Source organism: Anabrus simplex, chromosome 3 (assembly GCF_040414725.1).
Source record: "Anabrus simplex isolate iqAnaSimp1 chromosome 3, ASM4041472v1, whole genome shotgun sequence".
Lineage (NCBI taxonomy): Eukaryota > Metazoa > Arthropoda > Insecta > Orthoptera > Tettigoniidae > Anabrus > Anabrus simplex.
The window spans coordinates 72,248,514-72,269,032 of record NC_090267.1 but is presented as its reverse complement, the minus strand read 5'-3'; the positions used below and the strand labels follow the sequence as shown (position 1 = coordinate 72,269,032).

At 38.5% G+C, this 20,519-nt stretch overlaps 1 protein-coding gene across 5 annotated transcripts in view; it reads left to right on the top strand.

Annotated features, from left to right (window-relative positions):
- Positions 1-18,237, top strand: part of LOC136865980 (beta-1,4-glucuronyltransferase 1) — a 467,674-nt gene extending 449,437 nt beyond the window's left edge. For all 5 annotated transcript variants that reach the window (XM_067142565.2, XM_067142567.2, XM_067142566.2 and 2 more), the window contains 3 exons: positions 4,394-4,636; positions 8,532-8,767; positions 14,728-18,237. In XM_067142565.2, coding sequence (XP_066998666.1) covers positions 4,394-4,636; positions 8,532-8,729 — 441 coding nt within the window. In that variant the 3' untranslated portion in view covers positions 8,730-8,767; positions 14,728-18,237. The remainder of the gene's footprint in view (positions 1-4,393; positions 4,637-8,531; positions 8,768-14,727) is intronic.
- Positions 18,238-20,519: the final 2,282 nt, after the last annotated feature.

Below are 20,519 nucleotides of genomic sequence, written 5' to 3'. Positions count from 1 at the left end.
AGTAATCCTGGTGAGGATCCCATACATTCGAATCATACCCTAAATACTTAGTCATCAACAGGTAATTGTGGTCTCCCCAAGGCAGCTTCCTTCGCAAGCCCATTGTCAGTTAATATTTAGAAATGTATAAAGACGTAAATATTTTGAGCGTGATTTGATAGAGTCTGATGATGGTCTTTCAATAACGAAATTTATCATTTTTTTAATTTTTTCTTTTTCAGGTATACTGTTACTACATGTTATCTTTTCAGGTAGTTCGTAAATTTTATTCAAAATTAATCTCGGCAGACTGAAGAACCTAAGTCACAAATTGACTGAGTCGAAGCTGATATCAGATATCAACAATTTTAAAAAAGCACAGTGCAAACTCCATAGAGACACCTGTTATAAAAACACACAAACAAAATGCTAACCGAACGCTAATTTAAAGTTATCCTTTACACTACTTAATAATAATGTTATTTGTTTTTCGTCCAACTATCAACTTTTACTGTTTCCGGAGACGCCGAGGTGCCGAAAGTTTGTACCGCAGTAGTTCTTTTACTGACACGAGCCTGGCGTATTTGGGCACCTTCAGATACCACCGGACTGAGCCAAGAGCGACCGTGCCAACTTGCGACTCAGAAGAATAGCGCTCCACCGTCTGAGCTACTCAGACCTTCCATTTCGTTTGTCGTTATCTTAATTCTTCGAGGTATCAGCCTACTTCCTTTTCTTTTTACAAGTTGCTTTACGTCGAGCCGATACAGATAGGTTTTATGGCGACGTTGGGACAAGAAAGGGCTAGGAGCGGGAAGGAAGCGGCTGTGGCCTAAATAAGGTACAGCCCCAGCATTTGCCTGGTGTGAAAATGGGAAACCACGGAAAACCATCTTCAGGGCTGCCGACAGTGGGGTTCGAACCCACTATCTCCCGAATACCAGATACTGGCCGTACTTAAGCGACTGCAGCTGTCGAGCTCGATCAGACTACTTCCATTTTTCGTCTGATTAGGTTTAATAGAGGATGGTTACCTAGTTATACTTCCTCTTGAAACAATAATTACCACCACCATCTCAAAATTGCGACACAGAAAAACGAATTTACCGGCGCTACACTCTCACTTTAGTAATATGTGAAACTACGTCAGCTAGTAATAAAATACGAAACATCTAATGCAGAGCCCTCACTAAGCCCCACCATACGTTCTGAATAGATCTGTTGATGTCATGTTGGATGTTCTTTAATCAGCAGCCCGCGTCTTCTGCATGGCCTACGCCTACCGTCTTTCAAAAAAAAAAAAAAAAAAAAATCCTTGGATGAACCTATTCATTAGAAACACAGTATGTCCACGATTATCGTATGTGGACCATGTGGTAATACTTAAATATTTCTATTCATCTTAAGGCCCTTTTTTGTTCATGTCCCACAGAGCAAGTGACTGCGCGGTTTGCGTCACGCATCTGTCAGCTTGTATTAGGGGATAATAATGGGTTCGAACCCCAGTGTGGCAGCTCCGAAGCTGGTTTTCCGAGGTTTTCCATTTTCACACCAGGTAATTGCTGGGGCTGTACCTTAAGACCATGGTCGCTTCCTTCCTACTCCTAGCCCTTTCCTTTCCTATCCTATTGTCGCCATCAGAGTTATCTGTGTCAGTGCGACGTAAAGCAAATTGCAATAAAAGGTAATTCTCATGCGTCCACCTAATTAGTCAATATTCCAAGACTACGCAGACCCCATGGCATGGTTGCAGTCCCAGATATGAATGGGAAAGGAGCAGTTTACAATACGTAAATATCATACCTGACTGGAAACGTCCAATCTGAGCATGTAAGTCACGAAAACAAAGAACTTTCGACACCTGGAAGTGTATTTGAAATGAGTGTGTAAAAGTACGAAAACTAGCATTCACCACCCGGCCAGAGTCAAGCTCGGCTTAGGGTGCCTTATCAGGAGTGTCCTGGTCTACTTGGTCGTCAACATTCTTCGTTTGTGTAACTTTTAATTTTTTAACCTATCGACACACGAAACACGATTTTTAAAATGGTGAATAAATCTTGGTTTATTTTAACAGACTGAAATTATACTCCTCTTCTCTGTTACAATTATGAGCTATTTACGAAGATGACCGTTAGAGAGCAACAAGTAGTTCAAACGTTGGCGAAAATAACAGCTCTCCTGCCATCAAGAACAGGTAGACAACCCTTATTAATCACCGGGATAAAACTAGATTAAGTATGGATATTCAGTTTCTTTGAGCCCATTTCAGAAAACCAGAATTCTACAACACTGTTTACTTTTGATGTATGGACAGAGTCTTAGAGAAGGAGTACAAGATAAGTCCAAAACAAAAGTAATGGAGTGCGGTCGAACGAAGTCAAGTGATGCAGCAAATATTAGATTGAAGTCTTAAAGGAAGTAGATAAATATTGTTACTTCGGCAGTAAAATGACTTAACGATGACAGAAGTAAGGACGACATCAAATGTAGACTAGCAAAAGAAGGGAAGGTCTGTATATAGGAAAATAATTTGCTCACTTCAAACATTGTCGGAATTAGAAAGATGTTTGTGAAGGCTTTCGTATAGAGCGTGGCATTGTATGGAAGTGAAACATGGACAGTAATTAGCTTGGAAACAAAGAGCTTTTGAAATGTGGTATTACAGAATGCCGAAGATGATATGGGTAGATCGAATCATGAATGAAGTGGTACTGAAACGAATTGGTTACATTTGATGAGAAGAAGAGATAGAATGATAGGACACATCTTAAGACACCCAGGACTTGTTCAGTTGGTTTTTGAGGGAAGTGTAGGCGGTAAGAACGGTAGGGGTAGACCAAGGTATGAATATGACAGCCAGGTTTGAACAGATGTATGATGTAGTTACGTAGAAATTAGAAAATTAGCACAGGATCGGGTGGCATGGTGAGCTGCGTCAAACCAGTATGTGGACTGATGACTCAAAGAAGTATCGAAGAGTGTGGAAAGTGGGGGGGGGGATTCTTTATCAGAAACTACTTCTCGTGATTCTTCGGCGACTTACCAGGAAATGAGAAATAGGAAATGCCTATGCTATCGGAAGAGAAGTAACTAGCTGATTGATTCTTCGCTCACACTTTCACATTAAATTGTGCTCGCGAATGTAATGTATTAACAGTTACGCATGGTTAAAACATTTCAACGTTTCACAAATTACACAACACTGATTATGTAGCCTAGAGGACATTATAAACTCTGGTTAAGGTTCGAAAATTTTCGTTACTTCAATCACGGTGCAAATACGTTTGAGGCCTAGGGTACCATCAGTCATGTCTCTGGTATGTGAGGTCCTCTCTAGGAACCACAAACTCTTCCACATAGTCAAAAGCCAGTCGCTGGGGTTTGTTCTGCTGAGGAGGGCCCACTCTTGTCTAGCCTTTCCTTTCAGTTTCGAGCCAGAACGGTGAGGGCCTTTTGTGGGCAAGTGGACGCATTGTCAGGCGGTTACATGATGTGACTTCCTGGCTAGTGAAATTGATTCGATGTTCCTTTATGTTGCACTGCTCTGAATTCGGCCAGGAGGTCTCGCTTTTGAATAGTTTTGTAAAATATTACAATTTAAATGAAAAGCAAGTTTCAATCTCAATCACGTCAAAACGTATCTCGATTATCAATTTCCTATCAATGGTTACTTAATAAAACATATTTATTTGGTCTCTTCTATCATGACTCAAAATTTGAATTTTGACTTTTGTCACACCTGGAATACGAATGTTAAACTAACGTAAAACGGATATTCTTTACATCTTCAGCGGTAGGCCTATACTTTGCCTCATCTGCTTGACAGAAAGCTAACTGAAGTAAATTAGTTTTTGCATATACTCCAGTAGATGTAACTTCGAAGCATGCCTTGAACAACTTTCATACATATTCCCGTCACTCTGATTACTCTGTTTTCATGTGTTCATTCTTCACCGTTTACCCAATCTCCTTGGGAGGTCTATTCCTCCAATAACTTTACGAGGCTCTTTGTCTGTTTTAGAATCACATCTGTATTCATAGTAGTTCCCTTTATATTCACCTTTATGTCGTAGTAACAAATGTATTGTTCTTCAATTTGTTGTTGTTGAATTTCCAAGTGTTTAATGCTGTAGACTATGTATTGTGTTATTAATCTTTGAACTTTTTCGAGTTATTTGTCAGATGATGTTAGTGTTCAAATTTTATTATTATTTTTTATGTAGTAATTTTTTTCTCAGTGGCAGTCCAGAATGTCTGGAAAGTCGTTAAGTTTCTCTAAATATATATTCTTATGAACTATAAACATGATGCAATTTATACCTATTTTACGATAGTGAATGTACAGAATTCTATTCGACTTTTAATACCACACTTCTGTTGAAATACACTGAGTATTTTTTTTTTTTCCTTGTAGGTGAACATGCTAAAGAACGGCACAGCTATCCCTTTCCACAAGAAGCTGTGTCCAGGGTGCCACAATGTGCCCAAATCCAAGGAGTGGATGGCTGCTAACGTCACGGAAGGTCTGCACATATTCCACATTGGGAAGCGAATGGGCTACCATATACACTGGGAGCCCATCTTCATAGGCACCCATCATGATCCGCTGTACGACGAACGGCTCAGTTGGGAAGGAAAGAGCGATAAGATGACGCAGGTAAGTTATCTGATTACTTTATGACTTCATTTTATCTTCTTGCTCTCAGAAACGGATTCATCCAGTGCTGCTAGGTTCCATGAAAGGAAAATCCCCTTAAAGACCTAAAAATTCCTCGTAAAGACAAAATATTCCTCGTTCATTATACTCAATTTAAATATTATTATTATTATTATTATTATTATTATTATTATTATTATTATTATTATTATTATTATTATTATTATTATTATTATTCTCACTTCGCCGACTCGCTGATCGTTTCTATTCCGTGGTTCGTAGCAAAAGGAAAAAATTAACAGTTTGTAGTTTGAATAATAAGTTCCATTTCTGAATGGTAAGGGGTAAAATAATGAAGAGAAGGTAGGGAAACAGTAATGGATAACTTAATCATTTGATGCTAACATGTTGTACATGACGTTGATAGCTACAGGGTTCTTTGTTACAGTCTTTCACTATCACTTCCTGGCACATTTAAATTCTCGTTACGGCTGATTGAAGTATCCTTGTGTAGCCTCGAGGCCTGGGATGCTTTATCCTTGGAATTAAACACTTCATGCGTTCAAGTGAATCACAGTGCTGCTATTACTACAGTTTACCAAGCTTATTTAACTGGTATGGCTTGAAGTGACTTAGCATTAGTAATGTTATTCCCGATTTCTTGTGAACTTTTTAATGTCAGCTGCATTTTACTAGTCAGATAATCTCTGTACACAATGTCATACAAAAGTAGATCGTTAACATGCTACTCATCTTGTGGTTCTCGTAATACATTTCCTGGTCAACTGAACATTTTTACTTGCTATGGATGTGTGCAGGAATGTATTCATCATATTACCTACGTCCTTTATTTTTCTCTCTATTCCCCGATCATTTGGATCAGTACGTCAGAGAATCTCTATTCAAGAAGAAATCACAACTTTTAAAGATTTGCCGATTGCAGAGGATGTGAGAAAGTTAGTGAATGGCGGAATTGAAAATAAGTGATTTACTTTGTAGTGATTTAATGTCGCACTAACCGATCCAGGTTTTTGACGAAGATGAGATGGGAAGGAAGCGGCCGTGACGTTATATAAGGCACAGGTAGACTCATCGTTTGGCTGATGTGAAAATGGAAAGGGCTGCCGATGGTGGGATTTGAACCTATCATCTCTCGAATGTAAGTTTATAGTGACACAGCTCATACCGTGAACCTATTTCGTTCAGTCTAATGCCCGGTGATGATGGAGGCTATTTTTACAATTTGGTATACGTCTCACCAACACACATAGGCCCTAGGTCTTATAGTGACGATGGATCAGGAAAGGGCTAGGAGTGGGAAAGAATCTACCTGCCTTGATTAAGGTAGAGCTCCACCATTTGCCTGTTGTGAAAGTGGACAAGCACGGAAAACCAACTTCAGGGCTGCTGACAGTGGGTTTCGAACCCACTATCTCCCGAATGCAATCTGACAGCTACGTGACCCAAACCGCGCAGTCACTCGCCTTAGGAGCCCGGAATCCTTTTTTGGTTAGTCCAATGATTTTAATCCTCGACTGAGTGTAGGAACAACGCCCATTAAGTCTTCAGAGTTCAGAGATTCTCTGGGTGGGCTTGTAGTCACCTGTCATAGTATCCTCAAATGCCACCGACCTCAGTCGGGCTCGAACCTCAATCATGTCAGTAGGAGGTCCCTGTTAGTCCCGTGTTCACAACATACTGTGGGGATACAGTTCATCAGGTCATTCAAGGAGAGCGCGGGTTGACAAGCTGGGAGAGCGACGGGAGGGGTGTGAGGTGTAGGGACGCTATATTTTAAGATATAGAATTCAAAAATTACACCTGATATTTCTTTGATTTCACCAACTTGTTAATGTCAGAGAAAGTTGTTTGAGCGCGATGAATGAGTGACACCGCTTCCACTGCAGCATCGACAAGCATGACCTAGTTTACTCTTATTCAGGTTCATGGCCAAAACCCGAATTTTAGTGACGTCTCGTATTTTTACTGGTTCATCATACATATTGTTGACTGGTACCGGGTGGGCAAAATAAAGCTGGTCCGGAGAATACTTACAATAGGACTGCCGCGGGATTGACCCTTGTTCATGAACGTCACAGAAGATGCTGGAGAAATGAAAACTGAGGATCCAAAAATCCTGACTCCATTTCACTCAGAAGTCAACGCGTCTGAACGCCTTAACGTACAGTATGCACAACAGTAAATTTGTAAGGATACAGATGCAGGTCCTTTTCGATAATGTTTCGACACGACGACCTCTTAATTCCCACTTGCACTTGAGATTTCGTCGGACTTCCTTTCAGGCGTTCCTTCACTCGAGCAACGTTTTCTGGTGTTAAAACTCTTTTCGGATAGTTCCGGGTTTTATCCGCTACAGAGCCCGTTTCACGTCATTTTGCCACTAAGTTTTGGATTGCAGACTTTGCTGGAGGTTCTATCAAAACACTTCCAGTCTTAAACTCGTTCGCAAGCAGTTCCGCGCAGGTTTTCCACGAATCGTGCTGCATTCAAATGGTCACTAAACACGTCTGCTCCTCTCTCTCACTCACTCACACTTAATGATACAGCCACGTACTGGGGAAATGCGCACACGTAGATATGTGACAGCAACCTATTGGTGCATCAAAATCACGGTTTCTAGCATTTTCCGTGATGCGTAGTTGTTCTTTTCATTAACTAGTGTCAGTTCCGCATCAGTCTTACAAATATTTTCCAGACAGTTTTATCTTGCCCACCATGTACATAAATCCTGAACATGGTCCCATCATTACAGAAGTGAACATTTATTAAGTCCTTTTCTTCATTTTTTAACATTTCTCCTTTTAGGTGGTTTTTTTTTCAATTTTGCATCATTTTGTAATTTTTAGCAATTCATTACGTTAATTTTTGTGTTTTTAAGACATTTTCCTTATGCATTTACATTGGGTAATCAGCATATCGGAATATCGATGCAACTATCAAAAAACGAGAGCACTCAAATATCAAAAGGTTCATTACTCAGTTCGAAAACTGTGAAATAAAATTACCTTTTACAACCCTTATCCGTATTCTTTGGAAATTTACATCCCTAGAGAGCGATGAAACATTGCTTCTAATCTGGATGAGCTTGCAATGAGACAGGGAGGGTACTTATTGTAATGCCCGAGTACTAACATACATACCCACGCTTGTTAGTTTCATTTTACACAGTCATTTTTATTTGTGATTCACTTCAAGTATTAGAATGCCGAAGACATAGCAGTCTAAAGCTTTTCGTTGAAGGAAATTTTTTTTCACAATTCGGTAAGGATATTTTCTAAGTGATTGTCTATCCATAAGGGAATATGGTATACAGACTACTATACGTCCTCTTATTCTGGGAAGTAAGTGGGGAAGGTGTGTAATATTTCAGCTCAGTATTCATAAGTGGTAAAAAAAAAAAAACCCTGATTTTTATTTACAATTGGCTTTACGTCACACCGACACAGATAGGTCTTATGGTGACGATGGGATAGGAAAGGGCTAGGAGTGGGAAGAAAGCGGCCATGGCCTTAATTAAGGTACAGCCCCAGCATTTGCCTGGTGTGAAAATGGGAAACCACAGGAAACCATGTTCAGGTCTGCCAACAGTGGGGTTCTAACCCACTATCTCCCGAATGCAAGCTCACAGCTGCATGCCCCTAACCGCATGGCCAACTCGCCTGGTAAAGAAACTGATTTCCCAGTTATATTTTCGGAAGATAGACCTAGTTATGTTGGGATACATTTTTTATTGTTTCCTCTTGCGTTTTTATTGTTGCCATAGTTCTTTTATCTTTTTTTTTTTTCCTCTGTCAAATGTATACCTTGTAAAATGTATATAAATGTTTCCTGTTTGTTTACTAGCAGAAGATAATAATATTATGTACTTCCACAGGGCTACGTGTTGTGTGTTCTCGACTACGAATTCCAGATCCTGGACAATGCATTTCTAGTTCACAAGCCAGGCATCAAGACATTGAAGAAAGATCCTCAACGAGCTATGCTTGCAGGAAAAACCAATGCCCTCATTAAGAAAGTGATCTTCCCCGAACTGAAGGTTCTATACGGCATCAAGAAGGGGTGTGCAGTCTGACCAACATTTGGTGCGAGCTTCAAGCAACTTCTGCTCAGGTATGTAGCATATCTCAAATATATCTCACCTTTGTGCCCCTCAGGCACTGGGTTTGTGACATGGGCTCTTTTGTATTAAAGCTCTAACATGTATCAAGACATAACTGGATGGTTTTATGTATCACTTAACCAAGCGTAAAAATTGTTTATTGCTCCAACTGGTACCTGAAGGTGTTAACGTTACAGTTTTTTGAAATTTTGCTCTAAATATGGCTTAACAGGGAATAAATTTTGACGAAACGCCAGCCCCTTAATCACTAAATTAAAGTTTTGCTTCAAGTGACTAACCACTATTTCTTGTTGTATGTTTACCAGCTGTATGCATAAGTCTTTTCCAGTTTCACTAAGAGATGGCGCCAGCGAACAGTACGTAGCATATGAATTTGACATGTACGTCAGTTTATATGTCTGACTTTAACCTACCAACACACCCAAGTTGAGTCCACCAAACAGTAGCGTCTGTGTTGTATCGTTCAGTGATCATGTCGATGTTTGTGCCTGAAAAAGAACATTTGCGGCATGTATTGCTTTTCTTATTTAATCTAAAGAAAAAGGCTGTGGAAAGTCATCGTTTGCTGGTAAAAACATATGGTGAACGCGCTCCATCGATTAGAACATGTGAGACATGGTTTCGACAATTTAAACGTTGTGATTTCTATGTATAAAACAGTGCGTGCTCTGGTAGACCACAAAAGTGTGAAGACGAGCAATTGCAGACATGGATGATGATCCAACTGAAACTCAACAGCAGTTGGCACAAGCATTAAATATGTCACAAGAAACAATCAGCAGACGTTTACCAGTAATGGGAAAGATCAGTAAACTCTGTAAATGGGTCCTACACTATTTGAATGAACGGCAAATGGAAAACTGCAAAGTTACTTGTGAAATGTTGCTTCAATGCCACGAAAGAAAATCATTTCTGTACCGAATTGTGACGGGTGATGAAAAGTGGATTTATTTTGAAAACCCGAAGCGGAGAAAATCGTGGCTGTCGCCTGGCGATGCCAGTCCTTCAACACAATGGCCAAATTGCTTTGGCAAGAAGACCATGCTTTGTGTCTGGTGGGACCAGAGCAGTATTGTGTATTATGAACTCTTGAGGCATGGCAAAACCGTTAATGCACAATGCTATCTCAAACAAATTATTAATGAAGTAGTGCAGAATACAAGGCTAGATATGGAGATTAGCAAGAGGGTGCAACAGGGCAATACATTCTACCAGAGTGTAAAAAACCTTGTCTGGAAAAAGGAAGTGAAAAGAGATAATGTACAAAATACTTTGTGCACCCATACTGACTTAATGCAGCTGAGACTGGACCTAGACAATAAAAAGTAGACAAGAGAGTAAAATTCCAGCCAGCGAAATGAAATACCTAAGAAGTATGATAGAAAAGACAGATTGAGATAGTTTGGACATGTAAAGAGGATAGAGGATGAAAGAATATCAAAACAGATGATGGAGATGATGTTTGAAGGGGGGAAAAGGTACCATATTCTACACTGCATTCGATTTTAAAAAGTAAAATCGAATCACCAAATGACAAATTTGTTGGGTAGTCAAGTGATGCAAAACAAAAAGGAAAATCAAATGAATCTCAAATAAGCCTGGCTAACCTTCGTGAGCTTGTCTTTTATCTTGAGCTCTTCTAGGATAAAGGCGTTTGTCCAGGGCTCGGTCCACGATACTGTTAGAACTCGCTGGTATACCCACATTCCTATCACTGAAGTCTTCCATCCTAAAGTCTGAAATATTTATATTAAATGACTAGAATGGTAACTCTTTGTGTTGCCATACATGTTAATGACACAAATTAGCATAGCAGAACTGTGTGTTACATATTGATGTGGAGAAAGTATTTCTTTTTGAATAGTTGTAAAGTCACTGTTAACATAAATATTTATGTATTTGGTGTATTAGCAAATGTACTAGGCTTTGAATTGTATTGACAAGGCAGATCTTTAAATAATAACAGTGATTTAAGTCAATACAGACCATTGGTGGTCGTTATGGTCAAAATTATAGATAGTTGTTAAATGCTTACATTTTTTGACTAGTACTGTAAATACATTTCACATAAAAATGTGATTTTGATTATAGCATAACACAACAAAACTCGTGAGTTACAGGTTGGCAGCCACCTATTAGATCAGTCTTTACTCTAAAACTAATCAGTGCATAAAGCTTTATAAGAACACATGGACACACCAGTTATTCACAGCACAAATGAGTATAAAAGTAAGTGCAATAGCCTTATAAAATAAATGTTGTACACTACAATTTAGTAGGTCGTAGGGCTAACTGTACTTCTTTTTTCGGTCTTGCTGTGCTGAAATTTCTTTGGGGAGAAGCACTCATATGGGTTAAAAAAAGTTAGGCTGTTTCAAGGACACTTCCGTTGTCTTGCCATTAGCGAACTGGATTGGGATTGGCAGCATGGTTACTGCACGATCCAGCAGTGGTGTGATACCATGAATACGAGCTAGCCCAGCTCATTGTAAAATATTGCACATGGTACTTGGAGTGTCGTGATGATGAGCTGTCAGGGTACAAATGCATACCTCTGGTCATTGTCATTAAGTATAATATATAAATTGTGATAACCACTGAAATTTCCATGGTTGTTGTCTAAAATGAAAACCCTGAATTTCAATAACAGTTCAAAAATATATATTTTTAAAACTTAAGTGCTGGGTTGAATACATCAAGCTAAACCGGCTTCTGATTTTCAGTTCAACAGCTAGGCAGAGATCTTGATGGTCGAGCAGGAGGGGGAATCACATGATCACCTGGAGGTTGGTAGGTTCAAATTAGCTTGACCATTTTGAGCCACACCCCCACCCTTATAGACAACACACCTACGCATAAAACGCACACGTCGGAGATTCGAGGCATGGACCTCGACTAGGAAAAGCCAAACACAGGCTTGAACCGGAAATGGTGCTTATATCAAAATCATAACAGGAATAACACTACAGCTACTAGCAATAAAATGCCAAGAAAATTTAAATGAGGGTTTATTATAATAATAAAATCAAGAGGAAACAAGAAATGAAGCCAGCAATTAAATAAAGTAAATAAATAATACGTACATGTACACAGTCCATTCAATTGAAGTCGTGATGCTAATGCGTGAACAGACTTATCAGATACCAACCTCAAATTATTCATAACACCGGCTCGCCGTTATATTCTTAATCGCACAGCATAATCTGGTAATGCAAATACAATACGTACGGGTTATTTCGCTCATTCTTTCCGCGAGATTGATAAAATTCATTATGAACCCGCCTATTTAACTTCCACATCCACAACAATTGCAACACAGATCAAAGCTTCCACGCAGCATGGAGGGCAAAAGTACAGGGAAAAAGATGCGAGAGATCACGACATAACAATAGAGAAACATCTCTGGACCACGGAAGTAAAATTTAAACTCAAGGAGCATCACAAGCAAGCGCATGCCCTGAATAAGAAAAGAAAATGGCAGCTCCTAGGCAAACAACGGCTGCGATAAAAACCAAGGCAAAACAAATATTATCGTGCCGGAAACAGACATAAGGCACAGAAACAAGGTTAAAATATAAAATAACCAGATCGATATGTCATCCCTTCTCCCCATTCACTCACAAGCACGCTCCCAAACATTCAGACAATCCCGGAACAGCAAGCAATCTGAGCATTAGCTCTCATAAATAAGTCAGACTCAATCACAAGTAGTATGACTCACACAGTCACAAACCAGGTTCACGCGTATGACAGAGCAGCGTCCATAGCGCGCACAATTACCAGCAGGATAATATAGACTCAGTTGTCGCACATAAAACCATCATCTCACGCGCTGCGTACGACTCAAATGGATCTCCGCGTCGACATGCAGGGTGTGCATTCATTGACGGCTAGACACAATACCATGAAGTGCACGAAAATAATCAATCAGAGGCCCAGTTATTAATACATTGCAATCACATCAACCACAGACACACGACCCATTCATGCAGTAGAGCACGATGATGCATATCAACTGGCCATCATTAGTAAAGGCAAAGGGCACAATTTATGCATAGTAATAATATAAATACAAGATTTACCGTATCTGCCATAACAATACTCAAGACATCAAAAAGAAAGGTAGTACGGATCAAGTTTTTAAATCTGTTAAAGATTCATTTGTGGCACAAAAACGCCACTCCAATTTGCATGGGGTCCATGTTTACATTTCACACACGTAACAATGCAAGGAAGGGCTCCAAAGAGATAAAACTACTCTCTCGCCGAAAGAATGATCTCCCGTGCTCACGACTGAGGGAGCTGCCCTCTCTGATACAAACATGGAAACACTTAAGTGAATTGAGGCGAGGCCGATACAAGTTCTTTGTAATACGGGAAACAAAATCTCAATGAACATGCTATATTAGCATGGTTCACTGTTGAGTTCCTCTGGAACTTCCAGCATATTCAAATGGAGTTGGCTTGTGCCTGCATTACCTGTGATGACTACTGCCATGGCCATATTCTTGTTAATGAATCTGTTGCAGAACAACATAACTATTCTGGCTACTTTGGTGATTTAAAGGGAACAAGTACTGTATTAATAAATTGGTTCTCAAGAGCTGAAATTCTGTTCTGTAATTGTAATATTAAAAGAAGTATTCTGACAGCTGGCACAGGGAGAGTCCATTTACTGCCTGCTTGGGTGGGCAGAAGGGAGTACGGGTGCGTTTGCCATGGAAACGCGGGTGGACCCATGGCGGTCGCCATGAAAAAATGTCTGCTGTCTATCTGCAATTGCTTGCAGTTGCCAAAACATTCACTTGTCAGTTAGATCTTGTCGCGAATAGTTCAGTGCAAGTGCTGCTCTATAGATACCACCTCTGTTAAAGAGAATCGTACGTGAGACATAGTCCGTCTTAGTCTCTCCAAGTAGTTTGGCTTGCTACAACAGAATTCAGTAACCTGAACAAACGAACATGAGAGTGGAAAGGTGAAAGGAATGTAGGATTGTGGCGACGCCATGCAATAGCATTACAGTAGGTCCTTCCTCTTGCACTAGCTGTCTGAACGCTTCTTTTAATATTAACAACATTGAGAACAAAAGATACCTAGTTACAAGGAAGGACTTACAGATATGATATACGATATATGATACGATACAATATTCTTTAAGTGTTCTTAAGTTACCTACAGTCTATACTAGAAAGTAGTAAAACTGATGGTTAATGATGTTCTTACTGAATGTGAGTGAAGGCAAGAGATAATGTAATCAAGCAGCAATTCTCAATACAGTGGTGAGAATATTCTTACATAAGGGGATGAAGTACACACACATAAATGATTATTAAAGAGTAAAACTACAGTTAAATATACAACGAAATAGCACAACTGATAATAATGGATATGACATATTGTGTGTGTGTGTGTGTGTGTGTGTGTGTGTGTGTGTGTGTGTGTGTGTGTGTGTGTGTGTGTGTGTGTGTGTGTGTGTGTGTGTGTGTGTGTGTGTGTGTGTGTGTGTGTGTGTGTGTGTGTGTGTGTGTGTGTGTGTGTGTGTGTGTGTGTGTGTGTGTGTGTGTGTGTGTGTGTGTGTGTGTGTGTGTGTGTGTGTGTGTGTGTGTGTGTGTGTGTGTGTGTGTGTGTGTGTGTGTGTGTGTGTGTGTGTGTGTGTGTGTGTGTGAGGAGCAAAATGTTATTAAATCTACAGGTAATATAGCAGTTGACTATAAAGTGGGTTATTATCTTTATTTGTGAAGAATAGGAGCAAGTTATTTTTGCAAAACATTGTTTTCCTTCAGCTTGTCTCATTTCATATGTCAGTTCATAAGATTTCATGACCCACCTGTCTTCATTCTTTGACATTTTGACGTATAGTATAACCTCTTATTCTGTTTTTTTTTTTTTTTTCAGTTACTCTATACTGTTGTACTGGCACGGCTTGTAAGTGGTTTCTCCTTTTTTCCAGGTGACGAAAGCACTGAAGTACTTAAGTGAGGTGATCGGCAGCCAACCTTCTGCTTCCTTATGAAGAAGGATCTTCACTGTTTAAAGGATCTTGATTAATATTAATTTTTGCCAGTTTGTGCTACATGTGAGCCTTAGAAGATTTCTAGGTTTATATAACAAACCAAAAAGGCAGCTACGTGTCGACTGAGTTTCTTAAGAGTAGTCGTACGTGCAGTAAAATGGCATTCCAACAAGATACAGTGACTAAATACTAGATATAGCGGAAACATTTTAATTGGTGCTTAGGAGAGGAAATGTGACTTGATTGTGTAAGTGATATCTTAATCGACTTCCATTTAGACAGCTGAATGTGTGCAACTGCATATGAGGTGAAACTAAAAACTAGCGTGTAAAGTTCTACAGGAATATGCTTAAGTTACCACATGCTGTGCAAGACTACAGATAACTCTTGTTTTATTCAGTTTTATTTTTTACGCCTTTCTGGCATGTGTACTGCGGGTGACCCTTTCTAGTTGTTCCTACCAGCGAGTGTAGTGCCATTTTCGTATTCCTCTGCCTAATTCAGAGTTCTCAGTAGAAGTGAGAAGAATGGCAGATCACACTACAGAACAGTCATTTAATTTTTAGACTATTTTTATTCTTTACAGTTGCGTACTTTGTGCCATCATGTGTTTAACGCAAGAGCTCGGCTTATTGTTTGAGTTGTATAGGCAGTCCAAAAATATGTTGTCCAAACAATAAATATCCAGTGCTGTGAGGCAATTGTAGCTTATTTATTTACCAGTGCACATGTATACATGTAAAATAGCCCATCATATTATGTTGATAAATATTGGAGGAAAATTGTTGTTAGTTTATAACATTGAAGGTGTACATATATTTAGTGAGGAAATGGGGAGGCAGCTGATTATCGTCTGTCACCCTCTGTGTCTGCTTCCAGTTCCATATCGCCTGGTTTCAACTTATGTACATTTATTTCCAGGTGTATTGTGTTGACCTCTGTGTTATAAGCACACACTTTAGTTTTGTTTTTAGCTGGATGAAGATAGAAAATAAAAGGATCATTTGTTCTTTCATTGTTTCTGAAGACCGTGTCCAAAAGTTTTAATGTACATAGTTTTATTAGGGCACTCTTGTAAGTTTTAATTTTTACAGTTCATAGAGTTGTGAAGGAAATGACTTTGTTTAGTTTTTATCTTTGTAACATGTCCAATTTTTATTTTGTGAAGTGTTTACGTTAATGTGCTGTCGTAGGTGTCAACTATTCTTAATTTGTGGACATTGTATATATGCATGTGAGAAAATAAACCCAGGTATATGAAGCAGGTTCCTTTGCCACCAGTGTGAGGTCGCGTGGTATTTTCCTCCTATATTTATCAGTACGATCTCAAAACCTTTCAGCCATACGTTCTGTTTATTTCTCCCTGCTCATCTTGATGTTGTAAACACTCCATGATAGCTGTTGGTGGACTCAAATTTGGAAGGAATGCTCTTCTGTGTTGCTGTTGAAAATCGGTGGTAATCAAGACTCTATTTTATCCTATGATTAAAGACAAATTTTCACAATTTGATGTTTTGAGTTCTATCTATCTATTCTTATTTTTGCATTCGGGTCAGCTGTTTTTGGTTTTATCTAGGATCTTCAAATCTTACGAGAGAAGGGTGTGAACCGGGATGTCACGGATCGTACGTAAATTTTGCATACATGTTAAATGTGCCAACAATAACACAATAGCCAAAAAATTTCTTTCGGAAATTGAATCGTGGCTCATTTAATGCGTCTACAAAATTTACATGAGATCGGCGATTCCCCTGTATGCCCCCTTCCCTTGTTAGTGTAAATAACATGGGATCCTTGGATGTAAACAGTAATTATACGTTTCTCTAGAACTATTACAATACATTTTGTGAAATTCACAAATAAAAGGAAAGTATTTTTAACTGTTGCTACAGTTTTGTTTTATAATGTGCATTAGGTGAGCACTCCTTCCTATTGAGTACTGGATGCTGTGTAATCAGAATGTAACAGTCCCAAGTTATGAAAAAGAGTACTGTGTGCCTTATCATCTTCTCCGATCCTAACTTTTCTACAATGTAAATGTGTAGCCAGCATATAGAATACTACTACTTAATTCTTAGCTACATTTCTGAACAGAATTGCACTTAAAGTATAGTATTGTTAGTGTATCAGAGTTTTTTTAGTTATAAATCAGACTGTATGTAATGTATGCAAATGGAGCAAGGAACATAGCATAAAAGCAGCTGAGAAAAAGAACGATTTATTATCTTTGTGTAGTGGAACTGTTAACGTCTTCTTTTGACTTGTAGAATATTTGTATTTTATTTTGTTTGAATTATTTATTTTGGCATTTTATAAAACCATAAAGATTAATTGTACTTCCTGATATTATTTTTTGTCTTAAGGTGCTCTGAAACTGTTTAATAAAAGCTATTAAACATGTCTTTTAGAGTTTTCAAAATAAAAGATCTTTGAGAATATTTGTATTTTATTTTGTTGGAACTATTTATTTTGGTATTTTATAAAACCATAAAGAGTAATTGTGTTTTCTGATGTTAATTTTTGTCTTGAGGTGCTCTGAAACTGTATAAAAGAAGCTATTAAAACCTGTCTTTTGGAGTTTTGAAAATAAAACACATTACAGCTTGGAGAGTTTGTGTTAGCTGAACTGGTGTTTTTTTTTTGGTTGTTGTTGTTTTTTTTTTTTTCTTCTTTCTGAAATTTTACATATTTGCTACACAGTCGGAACATGTTCACAACATTAGGAATTATTTTAAAAAATAAATTTCATTTCTTATCTAGATTTCAGCTTATTTTCTCAAGTGTTTATCAAGAATCATGGATACAGTCAAGGAAAGTTTAAAATATTCATGTATATGTCTCAGAACATCAGATATTTTAAACCCAGTTTATTTCATTCATACTCATTTGTAAATTTTCAGTAATCTAATGAAAAGTTATGTAATGGAGTTTCACTGTGAAGACTGCACCTACCAAACCTTTTCTCTGTAACAAGGCGGTCTTTGTTCTAGACAAGAGTGCTGTTGTAACTTCTGTGGGCTCTATCAAAGCATTCTGCCACCATTGTATAATATTAAGAATGAAGGCTGGTATCTTGAAGCATATTTGGTGCCTTGTTATGCTTGTGTTGTTTTTTCTATGTATGGTGTGTATTGGTCAAAGATACAAGCTTTCAGAGGCGGAGTGGTTTGACGGGTTGCGGTGGTGGGTGGTGATGGGGGGGAGAGCCTTGTGGCTAAGCTACATTCTTCTTGTATAAGATTTGCTCAGGGGGAAACGCTGGTCTCCCCCTACGAAGCAATGGTGATGTTAGCTTGTGTTCCTATGTGAGTGATCATGTAGATGCCACTATATTTGCACTATGTGCTTGCAGAATGAATATTTTCGATACCTCTTGTCTGCATGGCACCAATGTTACAATTTATGTATCATGTAAGATGAGAATGGTAAATAGAAATATAAATGTCAGTGTGTTGTATTTTATTTCAGAAATCCTCTCCCTTCCTTGAATTGCTGCTGCGTATTACCAATATTACTCGCGCACTATCCTTGTTAACGAGTGGCACATCAAGCGATTCAGGTCCACTACAGAGTTCAGAAGAAGACATTCTTCCCACTTTTTCTTATCTACTCATGTGATTAGACAGTTGTTAGCCAGAAATTTAAATGAAAGACAATTGACTTCTCATTCTAATTTTCCCAGAGCAACATGCTCGATTTATTTATCTTTTTCCTTTCTTTTCTTGCCTTTTTCTTTGAGAGGTCCTCTTGTATCTAAAACATAGAAAGAACATAACATATAATTAAACAGTGTACTAAGAAGTTGAAAATACCCACTCTCTAGTCTTCATCTGAATTTTCCTCTCTGCTAGTTCTCTCCCATCAACAATTGCTGCAGATCTGCAGTTGCCCAGGTGGCAGATTCCCTATCAAGTGTTTACCTATTCTTTTCTTGTTTTTAAATAAGATGGGAATGTATAAAATCCCTTTGTAAATTATTCCAATCCCTAATTCCTATTCCTATAAAGAAATCTTCTTGTTCTTACATTTTCTGCTTATGCAGATCGTTCACAGAGACTCTTCCAATGCTCTCTTCTTTCCTCACAGCCTATCATTCATCACTGTCTCCCATTGTAGTTCTCTCCAATTTATGTTGTCCTCCACCTGATCCTTCCATCTTGTTTGTGGGCTTCCAATTGGTCTTCTTTCAAATTCTGTCCATTCCAGAGGTCTTCTTGGTAATTTTTCTTACCATTCATTTGACATGGCCGAACTGTTTCAGCCTATTTCTCTCCATAGTATTTTTAGGAGGTTGATCTCTAGTGTGCTTCGTATTGTTTCATTTCTTATCTTGTCCCTCCTCGTTTTACCCAAGATCCCTCGCAGAAAGCGCATCTCTGTAGCTTGTAATCTACTCAGATCTTTTCTTGACAAAGTCCAAGATTCTGATTCATAGGTCAATATTGGCAAATATGATTTATATGATATATATATATATATATATATATATATATATATATATATATATATATATATATATATATATCATGATTTTTGCTATGTAAGATAAGTTCCAATTTCTAATATATTATGTCTGATAGGCAATAATAAAAGTTTGGACCAATTTCCTATCCTCTCCAAAATTTCTTCCTTTATTTTTTCTTTCCCAGCATCTACTTCATTAAGAATTTTTCCATTACACCTTACATCCTTCATTCAAAAAGAAATATTTTCCGAGATTTGTCCTGTTGAATTCCAACTTGATCTTTATAGTGTGATCTTTCTTACTTTTAAAAACATGATTTAAGGTTATTCATCTACTAATGTCCTTTCATCTTCATTGACTACCAATCTCTATCATTATTAGAATTCCAAATAATACATTCATGTTCTATTTTTTTTATCTTCTTCCATTTCCTGTTCCAGACTATCTCTGGGTAGGGTAGTGAACTAGTGCCTTCTACTTCACTCTGGCCTTCCAACATTCCTCTTCAAATACTCTGTCAATTTTGTTTCCTCTGACTTTCTCAACACACTCCCTCATTGTACCCTTCCATCTAGCTCTGGGTCGGCCTCTAGCTCCCTTCCCTGTAATCCTTTCCTCATATGTCTGGTATCTGCTCAAACCACTTCAGCTCCTAATTCATCCTATCCTGCAATTTCACAATATCAACTCTCGTGGCACTTCGTTGCTTACCTTGTCTTATCTGCTTTTTTCCTGTGTGATGCTTCTTTGGAACAAGACTTTACTTGCTGGAATCCTACTCTTACTTGTCTTGGTCATTATCTGAGCTGCTGTAGCATATGTCTGTATCTGTGTAAATTGTGTCATGTTGAGCACCTCGCTGCATTTTAAGAGCCCATCCTTGTCCCATACACAGAGTTTAGTAGCTGTTACCAAAGGCCTGTTTAACTAGTTATGTTGGTGCATCTGCCTAGTAAGTATTGTACCAAATCAACTGCGTCTTCTTTTCTAGCCTATTTCAATCCACTGCTGGATATAGGCCTCTTCCATATCCTTCCATCGTCTTCGGTCTTGAGTCACTTGGAACCAACGTGTTCCAGCCAACAGCTTTGTCATCGACCCAACTCTTCTGGGGTCTTCCAATGCCTCTCTTGTGTTCTCATGGTCTCCAGTGAACGATCCTAGAGGTCCACCTGTTGTAGTCTTGTCGAGGTTGTCGAGATTTAATTCATTTTACCCTCAAGAGTTAGATAGTACTTGATTTGAGAATGTATGGATTCTCTTC